The following is a 13,426-nucleotide window of genomic DNA, read 5'->3' as shown; positions in this document are numbered from 1 at the left end:
TATTTAAATTTGTAATAATATTTCACAATATTACTCTTTTTTAAGTATTTTGATCAAATAAAAGCAGCCTTGGTGAGCATTAGAAACTCTTTCAAAAAACACTAATAATCACACACATGAATAGTATCCAAAAGAGAAGTGTTCAAATTTATTTACCTGCATCAGTAAGAAGTAGTTCAACATGTACAAGAGGGACAAAACATAGTCATAACTGAAGAGGATACTTTGTGTCTCCATTCGAGAGTCCACATAGGGCAAAGCTGAATATTTTAACAAAACATTTACTCTTTACAGTACACTTTTAGGATGCTCTGTTATCTCAGCAACTCTCACTAATGCAGACATTACAAAGTAAACAAAGACAATAAACAAAGTGCAATAACAAAAGTTAGATTCAATTATTGCATTCAAACCTTTAAAGTACCACTAACACATACGAAGCACACCATTAAAGACAAATATTCACATTAAGTGCAGTGCTTCTACTGCTTCCTGAACCCTTTCAGGATGGGGTAAATATTTTCAAAGGCTTCATAGATCTCTGCCCGCTCTTTCGCACCTGAAATCGTAATAACATAGATTTACAAAACTATTACAATGCATGGCTGCCGAATATGTTTTTAAGAATGCACTAAGTTAGATTATGCTAGAGAATTACCTGTGAGCACAACTTTCCCAGATACAAATATCAGCAGCACAATACGTGGCTTCACCATGCGATATATCAAACCAGGAAACAACTCCGGCTCATAGCTGTAGGGGTAAAATGGTTGACTGGTTAAAGACTGATGTTACGATGTAGTCAAGTCATATAATATTGTGGGCCAGTAACCATCAAACTCATTTATGATAGACAGATGCCAGTCCAGACCTGCTGAACTGCTGGTGAGTGAGGACCAGGCCTTCTAAGCGTATAGGAAAGCAGACATCACAACTTCCAACCATGTTTTGGATTTTGAAGTCAAGGAATTTGGCAGGGAAACCGAGTTTCTGTACCACCCGAGCATATTTCCGTGCAGCAAGGCGAGATTGCTCCTCACTGCTTGGAAAGATAAACAAAGGAAAAGGGAAATATAGGGTAAAAGACACATGTAAGGCCATTTCTGAGCTAAGTTTGTCTGTTTTACAGCCGTACTACCCTAACACATCATAGTTAGGAGTTTTGAATATATATATTATATATACCTCTTGGCTCCAGTGCAGACCATTTTTCCAGAGCTGAAAATGAGAGCGGTAGTTCTTGGTTCACGGATCCTCATTATAACTGCAGCAAAACGCTATAAGAAAAATTTGTGAGTTATGATAGTGAAAATACCTGGAACAGAAATTGTTCACCCAAACATGAAGATTATGTATATTATATACTGTATATATATTTATATATATTACCAATCTTTATAACAAGTCAACAGAGTAAACAATGACAGAATTTACAGGAACTGAAAGCTACATAATGTTTGTCTTTGATTTAATACAGTTCTATCTATACAGTGTTGTACAAATAAGCTTCAGTAGGAAAGTACCTTTGGGTTGTATTCAGCATTTCGAGCTTGAAGTGCAATGGATTTGAGGTCCAGAGGACAAGCAAGATTCACTGTTGACACAATATTCCTGTGTATAATCAAAAACTGGTTTGGAAATATAGACTGGCATTGGTCAACAGATGCATTTCTCACTAAAATCTAGCATCCAGTGGCGGGTGGTTTAAAAGTAATCACTCTTTACATGTGCAAAGGTAACTAACTTACTACAGACATTTGTTTTGGTGAAATTATGGAGTCAATATTTTACAGCCTTTTCTGCAACGCTTGAAAAAGCTCTAGGCCTATATGATGGCATACGTAAGATGTTAAAAAGAATCTTGGATACACACTCTTCATATTTTCCCTATATAATGGCTTACTGTAATTGTGGGATGATGCCTGAACTCTCTGTCACTGGGGTCATGGGGGTCATAGGAGTCATGGGAGTCATTGGGAGACTGAACTGTGAGGTGTTTTTGGCAAAATTACTGGTGTCAGTATCTGCCTCTGTCGACTCTCTCGGTGGACCGTCGGTGTAAACGCCACTGTCCTCATTCCTGCTGTCATTCTCAGCCTGTCGTGGCTCATCTTGAGTGCTCAGTTCATCGGGTAAGAAGCTCAGGTCCAAGTCCTCAGTGAGATCTTTCTCCTGAGAGGTTAAAGAGGACAGGAAAGAGGAATCCTGGAGCTGAGGAGCAGGACCCTGTAGGCCCAGATCCCCCTCAAAGATGTAATCAGATGAACCCTTAGAAGAACAACAACAAAAAAAAGTTAATGGCGTCTATTTAATCAATTAAGTTTAACAGACCATTTATTGTTAGGGAGGACCAACATTCCAAATAAAAAAATGACGTCAATTACATTTATTAAAATATCATCTAAATGTATGACTAGCAAAGCAATATATAATTTGTCTGTTTATTCATTTCTGTAACATATCACATGTATTTATTACTGTATTTCTTTCATATGTTTCATTATACATTTTCTTATTTATAATTGCTTCATTTATGTAATAGGACGATGTGCATCACGCTAATATTGATTATGTTTTCAGCTAACAAATTATACTCACCTAACGCAAGCATTTCAGCATTTCATTTAACAACTTACAAGAGTATGGTCAAAGTAATTTTCGAGGGATGCCTCCTCATCCATGTTCCTTACGGATTTCCATAAAGTAAAGTTTCCCAGTGTTTCTGTAGCTGTGGATGTGATCTAATTGGCATCAAGTGTGGAGCTACTCACAGAGGCGTGACAAATCATGCCATCAAAACTCAGGAGTTAGTTCTTTTATAGTAAGCTCAAATAAAATATTTTTGTAACAAAACAACAAACTTACATTTTTTGGGGGCTTTTTGCGCTAACAGAAAATAACAACTTGAAAATACAAATATTTTGTAAGCAACGCAGTCTCCGGACAGTAGAGGGAGACAGACACAACGCTGTAAACAGTCACTTACGCGCATGAGCGGAAGACAACTGTTAAACGTGAGGTGTGCTTGAGCTGTCACAAATCATTTCAAACTATTAATGGTTAAATCTGATGAATAGTTTTTCGTGTATAGATACTTTGGCATGCATGGATAGAAAGTATATTATGTGTATATTAAGCTGACGGAGGCATATGAAAAACCAACAGTATTGGTTCCATAGAAACATGTGGATAGGGTTATGGATGCAGTTAAAGAATGCTTGAGGGATTTTCCTAAAGAAGCTCGGGGTGAGTTCATTGGCTGTCTATTGACATCTGAACATATTTAATAAATAATATAACCAACCACATATAACCATAATCAAATGCCGATAGATAGACAGATAATTTACATGCAATAGAAAATCTACACAGTGTCCATTTAAAGAATATATACACATATTTGTTGCACCAAAATATATCTTTTAACACAGGGTTTATCAATCTTTTAGATGCCACAGACCCCCAACATATGATGATTCGCATGTGAAGGACCCCCATCCAAAAATGTAAAAGATAGCTATTTATATTTTTATGTATATAGATAGACCCAATTATACTATGAAAATGTTATATTATAATTGTGTAAACAATTGAGTTTCTATTAGCCTTCATTACATCATTATGTTTTTTACTCTCTGTAAGTTGCAGATGGGTTAAGATGTATTGTATTCATGTACTGTACTTTTTATTAAAAATAAAAAATACACTTTAATCAAATGTATAAATGTATTATTTATTTAAGTCATATTTAATTTATTTTACTCAACTTATTTATTTACTAAGTTTAATCTTATTTATTTATTTTAAAAATACTACTTTTCCACAGACCCCCTAGCACTCAATATATAAATTTCAGGATAATTGGGATTAATTGTTATGAAAAAAATGTTACAATAAGTAATACTTTTCCGTTGAAAGCCTTGTAATGACTTGTATATCAGTGATATGGTGTATTTTCTTCCTTAGAGCTTTATCTTAATGATGCAGTGCCATACCTCGATGGGCCCCTCTCTTCACTTCAGTTTTATCGTGACTGGATTGGACCCAATAAGCCTTGCATCATTCGCAACGCCTTCAGTGATTGGCCAGCTTTGTCTAAATGGAACCCCACTTATCTCAGGTGAGCCAATCAGATGATCAGATCAGCCAGAGACTTTTAACGTGTAAATCCTATGCCCTGAAAATGTTTCTATGCAACTCTTTTCATATTTGTGCAGAGAGAAAGTGGGCTCCAAAGTCATCAGTGTGGCCGTCACTCCAAACGGATACGCAGATGCCATAAACGGGAATCGCTTTGTGATGCCAGAGGAACGTCAGATGACCTTCACCTCTCTGCTGGATATCGTAGAGGGGAAGGTGACGAGCAGTGGTGTGTTTTATGTTCAGAAGCAATGCTCAAATCTGACTGAGGAGTTACCGGAGCTGACGGGAGACGTAAAGAATCACATTCCCTGGATGAGTGAAGCACTTGGTATGTCCACACATTTTACATTCTGTTTCTACCTGGAGAATGGTTGGTTGGTTGGAGAATGGCAAAATAATGTGTAATGTAGATTCTGAAATTGTTATTGTTTTTTTGTTTTGTTTTTCAGGAAAAAAGCCCGATGCTGTAAATTTCTGGCTTGGGGAGGAAAGCGCTGTCACATCAAGTAAGTTTGTCTTCATTTGTTTATAAACATAAAATATTGTAAACTTAAAACCAGTGGTTCTCAACCAGGAGGCCTCAGCAACATTCTAAAGGGGCCTCAAGATGAAATAATTTAAATTGTTTAAAATAAGACAAACAAGCATTAAAATTTGCCAAAAAACTAATCTTATTTTAATTTACCCCCTCGACAACTTTTTTTTTTCCTTTAAAGAACCAAGATTTCCACCTGTTTTTAAAATTAGACGAGTAATTTTAGCCTAATTTTAAAAGTGTGTTTTCTAGACCTAGAAAAGTTATGTAAATTAATAAGATCTTAAAATGCCATAGGCATTTTAATAATAAGCATTAAAATATTATATATCGTGTATAAATTGTGAGTAAAAAACATTTTTAAACATTATTATTTTTAATCCTTATCCAGCAAATAACAAATGACCAGAAAAGTCATGCAACTCCTTGTTTAAAAAGAGAAGGAACCTTAAAAATTCTGGAATTTTTAAAAAATAAATCTAGGAGAGCCTTTGAATATTGTTGTGCACAGTAACCTTGGAGTCAAAAAGGTTTACTGCTTATTTATGTACCCATTTTTGTGAGTGAACACAGTTTTGTTGTATCTGTAGTGCATAAAGATCATTATGAGAATCTATACTGCGTGATCTCTGGACAGAAAGAATTTATTTTACTTCCTCCGACTGATAGACCTTTCATACCATATGGTAAGGAGTTGTTTCTCTATCCTAATCTTTTATTTTGCTTGCTTAGCTTAACATTAAATGCTTTAGGAAATAGCCTCATGGCTCTGTCTATTGGCATTGTTTTATTTCCTCCTCATAGAGCTCTACCAGTCAGCGACGTACAGACAGAAAGAAGATGGCATCTTTGAAATAGTGGATGAGGAAGATTTAAGCAAAGTGTTAAAGTTTATTAAAATTAAACTATTAAAATTTAATTTTATATTTTTCTATTAACTTTATAATTATGAATGTTATAAATACATTTGATAACATTTCTAAAAATGTATATTTTTTTCAATATATTTCCATGTCTCGTTCAGGTTCCCTGGATCCCTCTAGACCCCCTCAACCCAGATTATGAGCGATATCCCTCCTACAGGCTGGCTAAACCTCTGCACTGCACTGTGAAAGCTGGAGAGATGTTGTACCTGCCCTCCCTGTGGTTCCACCATGTGCGACAGTCTCACGGCTGCATAGCGGGTTAGTGATGTGACCTCCAACAAGATTGCTAACAATAATTAACTTGCTAACTTGCAGGGATGCACCGAAATGAAAATTCTGGTCCGAAACTGAAAATTCAAGATGCATTTGGCCGAAAACCGAAAATAAGGAATAAATGAATAATCAATTAATTAAACAAACTTATTCAATAATCAACACTCAAATAGCTAAAACATTAAAACAGTTAAACATGAGACAGTTTTATATCAACTTTTTAATAACATAAGTGTTTCTACTCCAGTTTGTACAATCTGTTTTATTGACATGATCTTCCGCTGATTGAAAGACTGATTGAGCAATTAGTTGAGACAGGGTTCATTTCAGTAAGTTGTACTGTATCTTTCAACATTCCTTCTGATGTTCATTCATGTTTATTTGGTACCTTAACTAGTAGTAAAAAGGAAAAGATGATCTTGACACTGGGTACAGGCATATCAGGGTCTATCCCAACTGGAAGCACTGGATGACAAGAGAAGTCCAGACTTCACCACATTATATCCACCAGCTCACAGTAGCCACACCTTCATTGTGGAGGAGCAAGAGGTCAGGCGCCCACTGAGGGCTGTGAATCAGAGGAAGGCTGCAGCACCCGATGGCATCACTGTACGGGTTCTGAAGGACTGTGCGGATCAGCTGGCGGGGGTCTTTGCTAAGATCTTCAACCAGTCTTTATCCCAGTCCACCATTCTACCCTGTCCGAAGTCCTAATTTTTAGTCCCACAGCCTACCGTTAGCAGCCTAAATGATTATTGCTCAGTTGCATTTGAGAAACTAGTCCAGAGTCATATCATTTCCTGCCTTCCACCCATATTCGACACACACACACACACACACACACACACACACACACACACACACACACACACACACACACACACACACACGTTTGTATATAGAGCAAATAGATCTAAGAGGATGCCATAGCCACAGCTATTCACAATGCTCTGATCCACTCTGGAGCAGCAGGAGAGAGCTATGTTAGGCTTTAGCTCCGCATTTAATACCATCCTACCCCACAGACTGGTGACCAAGTTGGCAGACTTGGGACTATCCCACTCCATCTGCCTCTGGATAAAGGACTTCTTGTCAGATTGCTTCCAGTGGGTCAGAGTAGGCCCCTATATCTCCTCAGCCCTCAGACTGGCTCCCCTCAGGGATGTGTGCTGAGCACCCTACTCTACACCCTCTATATTCACGACTGCATCCCAGCAGACTCCAGCAATAGAATCATCATGTTTGCACGCCGTTATGCATCTCGAAGGGGGATGAGTCTGCATATCGGGACAAGGTGGAGCGGCTGTCTGTGTGGTGTATAGACAATAACTTGGTCCTCAAAACCACCAAGACGAAAAAAGCGAATCATTGACTACAGGAAGAATAAAACAGCCATTCACCCCTTACTCATCAGCGTGGACTGTGTGGAGAGGGTTTCAGACTTGCGGTTTCTGGGAGTCCACATTGAGGAAGATCTGATCTGGAATGCTAATACCACAGCACTTTAAAGTGCTTCCCTAACAAGAAGGGAGGCCACCAAGCTACTCTAGGGAGCACTCTAATCCAAGGAATGAGAAAAACAAAAGTAAAATTCTTTAACCTTGTGCCCAGTAATGTTATTTCCGAGACTCCTGACCCCAAGGAAGCTCAGGCCCTACTTAAAGACCCCAATCCCAATGAAGGAAAGCAGCACATGCCGTCTAGTTTTAAAAAAGGTACTCTACTCAAACCCTGATATAACTAGCGATACATCGTAAATAGAGCCCCATCCGAAGGGGAGCAATATCCCAACTTCAAAGCCCAGCAATGAACTGGGGAAGGAGGTAGACAAGTACTGGGAGTATCATAAGTATCCATTATAATCTCGTCCACCTTGCTCTATCCCTATTGGGTAATTTAACAGCTTTTGTCAAAGGGAGCCTGCAAAGAATTGAAACCTTAGTAACCTTATCACCTTCACTGGAATTCAGGCTGGAACCGTGCTGGTAGAATGCAACTCAGGATTTGTCACATGTCTGTTGCCTGGCTACCAGCTTCTCTGTAGCTTGCTAAACGTGCTATTTTAGCAACGTAAACACAAATTTAATAATAACATTTTAATAAATATCTGTCCATCCTCCAAAACATGGTCGCTATTTATCTTATATCATCTGTAAACTCTTGCGTTACCATGACAATGGCTGACACATTTGTATTCCATTTCAAAGAGCTCCATTATTAGCCCACAGTGGAAAATGAAACCATATCCGCATTGGGCTGGGCCAAATCGGCACGGAATTGAATGGTTAAGCAAAGAGAACGGTTGGGCCCAACAGTGGAAAAGCAGCTATGGTTTTCCATTACCCTGCTCTACCCAAGTGGATATTCAGGCAACTTGTCTTTACAAAGGACAAGCAAGGCTATAGAACTGCTGCTATTTGAGGGGAAAGCCTAAATCCCTACTCTTATGTCAAAGGGAGGGAGATGAAAGCAGGGCAGAACACAGGGTGTCCAGTAACTCTCATCGTCCAGGCCTTGACCCTACAGGAGCTGCAGGAGAGCTTAGGCCCTACTTAAATATGTTATTGGTGGAGAGCAGCTCATATTCTGCCTATAGCCACATTAATGTACTTAAGATCCACAATATCTAGTGATTAGACTCACATAGAGCATCTGTCCAAAAGAGAACAATACCCCTACTTCAAGACCCAGAATTTTTTAGATGGGAAGGAAGATAAACGACACAGGAATTTATAAGATCCCTATGTCCCATTCATCTTGCTCTTCCTAACCGGGATGCCCATTCAGTACGTTAGCCGTAGAGAGGGATGAAAACCGGGTATTGAGTAGGCCCAAAAACACTATCACCTTGGCTCCTACCCAAGGATGACTCCGGGGAGCTTGAATCCTACTTAAAAACTCCCAAAAAGTTAGAGGGGAGGACAGCTCATCCCTACTTTAATTAATCGCCATCATTCAAGGATAGCAACACACTCTCTCTAGAGAAGTGATAAAGAGGCGGAAACGATCCTCTGATCCCAACCTTCTTGCTCCATCCTATAGAAACTTAGAGCAGTCTTTAAAGGGAGCCTGCAAAATGCTGTCTCTGTAGACCAGCATTACAGTCTACCACCTTCAAAGAGTCATGTTAAAGCAGGGACCAACTCACTATTGTCCCATGCTCTCATTACCTAGGTTGAAACCATAGGATCGGGTAGGAAAAAGCTATACCTATGCATCCTTGTCAAGGGGAGCTAACCCCACAATATTTTTTTAGGGAATGGTGAGAGAGACTGATGAACATAGGGCTCTAGTCTTCAACCCCTTAAAACAACCTTTAAGGCACATGTACCCCATTAGAACCCTATTATAAAGGGGTATAGTGTAGGGGTGTAATTGAGCGGGATAGGTACCACTCAATTCATGCTTTGAATGTGAATAAATAATCCTTTAACATTACAGTAGCATTCTGTTAGCAGGGAAGCATCCTCCGAGAGGCTGCGCTCAACCCAATAAACAGCTGTCCCAGAGACTGAGCAGCAGATTTAGCCCAGGTGACAACAGGGAGTTATTGTCCATTTATGTAATTTGCCCTTCTACCAGGCCAAAGACCCCAGACATGCCACTAATTGGCCAAAAGAATGTTTGCATCAAACAATACCTTTAGATGGTAGGATTGATGCCATATCCCATTTCACTGCTCAGTCTCTATTAGTGACAGGTGTTACACGTACTGGCAGGAGACTAACAATCTTCGGGTAACAAAAACCCCCAACTAAAAGGTGAGGGCCATAAGGATTTCCACAACTACTCACCATACTGAGCCTGTACATAATCAAGGCAAATTAAATCTAACTGCGATCAATACATTGATCAGTTAGCTTCAGTAGTGCTAACTCCAAGGACTGTCTATGGACCTATCCTATTGTGGGTCGGTTTTTACTAGAAATGCACACTTCATCATTAGTTAATGACTGAGCCTGGTGTCGGTGCTCCAAGGGTCTCACGCACCCCAAATAAATCCTCCTTAGATGAATTGTGGGTAGGGAGGACAACATTGAATTAGTGATCAACTGTTCTCTCAGAGCGCTTCCTAGTAATAAACTCACTTAGGTCCTGCCTCCTCTTTTTAGCTGCGAGGCGCTTCTGCCCCTACTATTCAAAGGTGGGGGGCACGAGCAGCCACACTAGTCTTCTGCTCCTGTCTCCAAGAACCTCCCGGAAATGGGTCAGTAGGCTTAAAAGAGGCAGAGGGTCTGGACTCAACCTTACAGGGGATACATCTCCTTGAAATCTCCTTTAATCTCTCCCACCACCGTCTCGACAGAGGTGCCAAAGAGACCAGAAGACGAGGTTGGGGCATCCAGGAGGAAATACTTGTATTTCTCCTTAATCCCCAAGAAATTTAACCATTGGTGTCTCTCCATCACCACCATGGCCACCATAGAACGGCCAATGGCCGCAACAGTCTGCTTGATGGCCCAGAGAGCCTGGTCTTTGATATGGCACATTTCCGCTACTGCCTTAGGAGACACACCATGTCCCTGGTCCAAGTCCTTAAGCAGGTCGGCCAGGTATGCTTCCAACACCACCATGGTGTGCAGAGCACCACCAGCCTGGCATACGCCTTGCCTCCGAGCCATGAGGGGGTTTGCCACGGCTTCAAAGGCAAAGCTGGAGCCTTGAATGAATATGCCTCATCCTCAGAGATAACCCACTAGTGGGTCCTCCACAGGGGGCATCTTCACATACCCGTGCTCACCCAATCCCTCCACATTTTAAGAACTCAAATGTTGGAAGGGAAAAACGCAAGCCGGGTATGGTTTCTTCCATGACTTCACATCAGTGTGAAGATCAGGGAGAAGTGGTAGGTTCACAGGGAAAGACATATGCGCTAAATGACTACGAGCAACTTCCCGTTTCTCATGCGACCAGGCGAAACTCATCCTGTGCATTGCACGGGCCAATACATCCAGCAATTCCCCGTATGTGGGGCTGGTGGGAGGACTGGACTCAATAGAGACACCATTGCACGGTCCTCCAACCACATCCAGTAATTCAGAACCGGATGATGCCAGAAAAATGCTTTATGGCTGATCAAAAGAATCAACAGAATGCACTAAATCAAGCAGATTGCTTGAACTCTCCTGAGGAGATCAGGAAATAGTCAATGCTTCCCCGATTCCTCGGCCAGCTCAACATGCGACTCTTATGAGTGTAGCCGCTGCACTGCCTCAGCATCTGCAGGGTTGACTAGACAATCACAATCAGAGTTTCCTTATCGCAAACTTGTCACAGTGAACACATCTGGCTCATCACAGAAAAAGTGATTTTAAAGTAATTTTAAACCATTCAAGTGCAAGAAGACTCGTTTTTTTGTGCTGCACACCAATACAAAACATGCACACAGAAAGCCGCCTCTCATACTGAATAATGAACAATACTAAACTGAGTTCTCTTCCTTGTCTTTTTGCACTTGAATGGACAAATACACAGAAATGTCAAAATATTCTCTAAACACAGTTGGTTGTGTCTTTAGTTAACTTAAACAGTTGACAAAGAAAACGCATAACAGTATATTGGATCCGTGCAGCTCCTAAAGTGACAGCAGCCTAATGTTCCTGCTGCTGTCTCTATAAAAACGTTAATCAAACAACAAAAGACAAAAAGAAAATTCACTTGCTATTCTTGACTGAATATCTTTTGTAACTATATTTGTAATGTTTATTTTATTTACAAAGTGCAGTGTTATTTAACATTTGATTATAGTTTTTATACCTGAAAATCTTAAAACAATCTATCAATCGTATCTTTGTTTATTTGTGTGATTGCTTTTAATTAGTTTATTTTATTCTTTTTTAATTACTGAGTGTTTACTTGTCTAATAATGCTTGATATTTAAATTAGTTAGGCTAGTTGTTTTTGCTATGGTATTTTTACAACATAGGCTAAAGTTCCTTGTGTATGTTTTTAGCCTGTTGATTTTTGTTCATTGTATTCAGCTACAATGAAATGTTTTGCAATAAGACTTAGAATAAATGTGAATTATATACTTTTTTTTTTACCTTATTGGAATCGAAATTAGAATCGATAAGAATCGGAATCGTTAAAATTCAAACGATGCCCAACCCTAGTCCACAGGTGTAAGGAAACGTCTACACAGAGGAACACACTGCCGAAAACTCTTGTTTCCGCCCGCCTGATGCCGTGTCGAAGTTCCACTTTGAAAGGGAACTGCACAGACTAAAAGATTTTAGATTTAAGAAACCATATCATTTAAATTGAGAAATTAGTATTGTCAATCCAGAGCTAGTGTCCACACATCTGAAATGTTTAATTGTTGTAGCTTATCCACGTTGTGTGTATAAAATAGATGCATGTATACAGTCGACACATGCCATCGGAGAAGCACTGATTAAATGTCTTTTTCGGTCACTGATTTTGGCCCTCCAAAAGCCAAAATTTTGGTGCATACCTACCTGCATATTCTGTTCTGTGCTTTTATGGTCAATAATGTAAATAATCATGATTAATTATGATGTTTAACATGTTCTTTTTGTCTTGGCAGTGAATTTCTGGTATGACATGGAATTTGATATCAAGTACAATTACTTCCAGCTGGTGGAGTCCCTGACAAACGCTGTGGGATCACTATGAGACTGTTATCACATAATATATCCTGTTCAAAGGTGAAGATTTGGTTAATATATTTGATTATCAACAACTGGTGGCTTTACATGTGAAGATTCAATGACTTTTTTTAGTGATATGGAATAAATATTACAATAAACAATGCAGTTTACCATGTAATAAATACAGTTTTATTTGTTTGACTTCTCTGAGAAAGAGATTTCAGATGATAGGCTGTATAAACACTGAGAATAGAAACACTTGACTTCGGTTTGGAGCAAAAGGTAAGACAAAGTCACAAGTTTCTTAGAAACTATGGGTCCATCTGTAATCCTAAACTACGTCTTGATCAATTGGCCATACATTACATGAAAGTAGAGCTAGTCACCACAAAGATAGCGCTGAAAGCTGATGGTTTGCATGATTATTCATGAGGAGCAGGTCAAGCGTACAACCATGCATTCTAGTTCAGGGAGCAAGCCAACCCTAAATTCTGCCGTTCTTCATGCATATGTAGTGCATTCATGCTGATTCTCTCACATAGTGCTTTTGTTACCGATGCAGTCCTACTGTACTGTTTTCACTTCTGCTACATCACTGAAGCCCTCTAGCTAGCTAAATCAAGTCTGTTTGGGCTTACGTTATTTATCATTTTTATCTCATGCATTTTTAGTCTCTTTAAAAGCCATAGCACTTTTTATGAGATAACAAATGAGAGCATTTGTTGCATACCAAATGAGTCTTAATAAATCTATTTTACTACAAGACTGCCAGTGCAATCTGCCATTGTTGAAATAGGGTGTATATCAGGGTTTTTTGGGCTACAATGAGTACAAATTTGCATTGTTGTAATTGCACATTTTGCCTCTTTCATTGTTAATAAGTTTGTACCCACAATCCTCAAAATAATGTGACAGAGGTGGAACTAAGCAACAAGTCA

General features: G+C 39.3%; 2 protein-coding genes across 3 annotated transcripts; one reads left to right on the top strand and one right to left on the bottom strand.

The window, feature by feature from the left end:
* Positions 1-121: 121 nt before the first annotated feature.
* On the bottom strand, positions 122-2,700 carry tbpl2 (TATA box binding protein like 2). 2 transcript variants are annotated; one of them, XM_056256129.1, is made up of 7 exons: positions 2,637-2,700; positions 1,904-2,268; positions 1,524-1,611; positions 1,186-1,277; positions 872-1,042; positions 659-753; positions 122-559 (listed from the first exon to the last, which is right to left on the bottom strand). In XM_056256129.1, the coding sequence occupies exons 1-7, from the start codon at positions 2,679-2,681 to the stop codon at positions 483-485; spliced, it is 933 nt and encodes a 310-aa protein (XP_056112104.1). In that variant the 5' UTR covers positions 2,682-2,700; the 3' UTR covers positions 122-482. The 2 variants fall into 2 exon arrangements, with proteins under 2 accessions (XP_056112104.1, XP_056112105.1); XM_056256130.1 differs by having other exon boundaries at positions 872-1,039.
* Positions 2,701-3,005: 305 nt separating this feature from the next.
* jmjd7 (jumonji domain containing 7) lies at positions 3,006-12,792 on the top strand. Its single transcript, XM_056256128.1, has 8 exons — positions 3,006-3,246; positions 3,967-4,120; positions 4,218-4,471; positions 4,593-4,649; positions 5,269-5,364; positions 5,483-5,559; positions 5,703-5,862; positions 12,425-12,792. Exons 1-8 carry the CDS (start codon positions 3,198-3,200, stop codon positions 12,511-12,513), a joined length of 936 nt encoding a protein of 311 aa, XP_056112103.1. The 5' UTR covers positions 3,006-3,197; the 3' UTR covers positions 12,514-12,792.
* The last annotated feature ends 634 nt before the right edge of the window (positions 12,793-13,426 follow it).

Source organism: Rhinichthys klamathensis, unplaced genomic scaffold (assembly GCF_029890125.1).
Source record: "Rhinichthys klamathensis goyatoka isolate OS25496 unplaced genomic scaffold, OSU_Roscu_1.1 h1tg000123l_1, whole genome shotgun sequence".
NCBI classification, from domain to species: domain Eukaryota; kingdom Metazoa; phylum Chordata; class Actinopteri; order Cypriniformes; family Leuciscidae; genus Rhinichthys; species Rhinichthys klamathensis.
The sequence above is the reverse complement of the archived record's forward strand: the minus strand, read 5'-3'. Positions and strand labels throughout refer to the sequence as shown.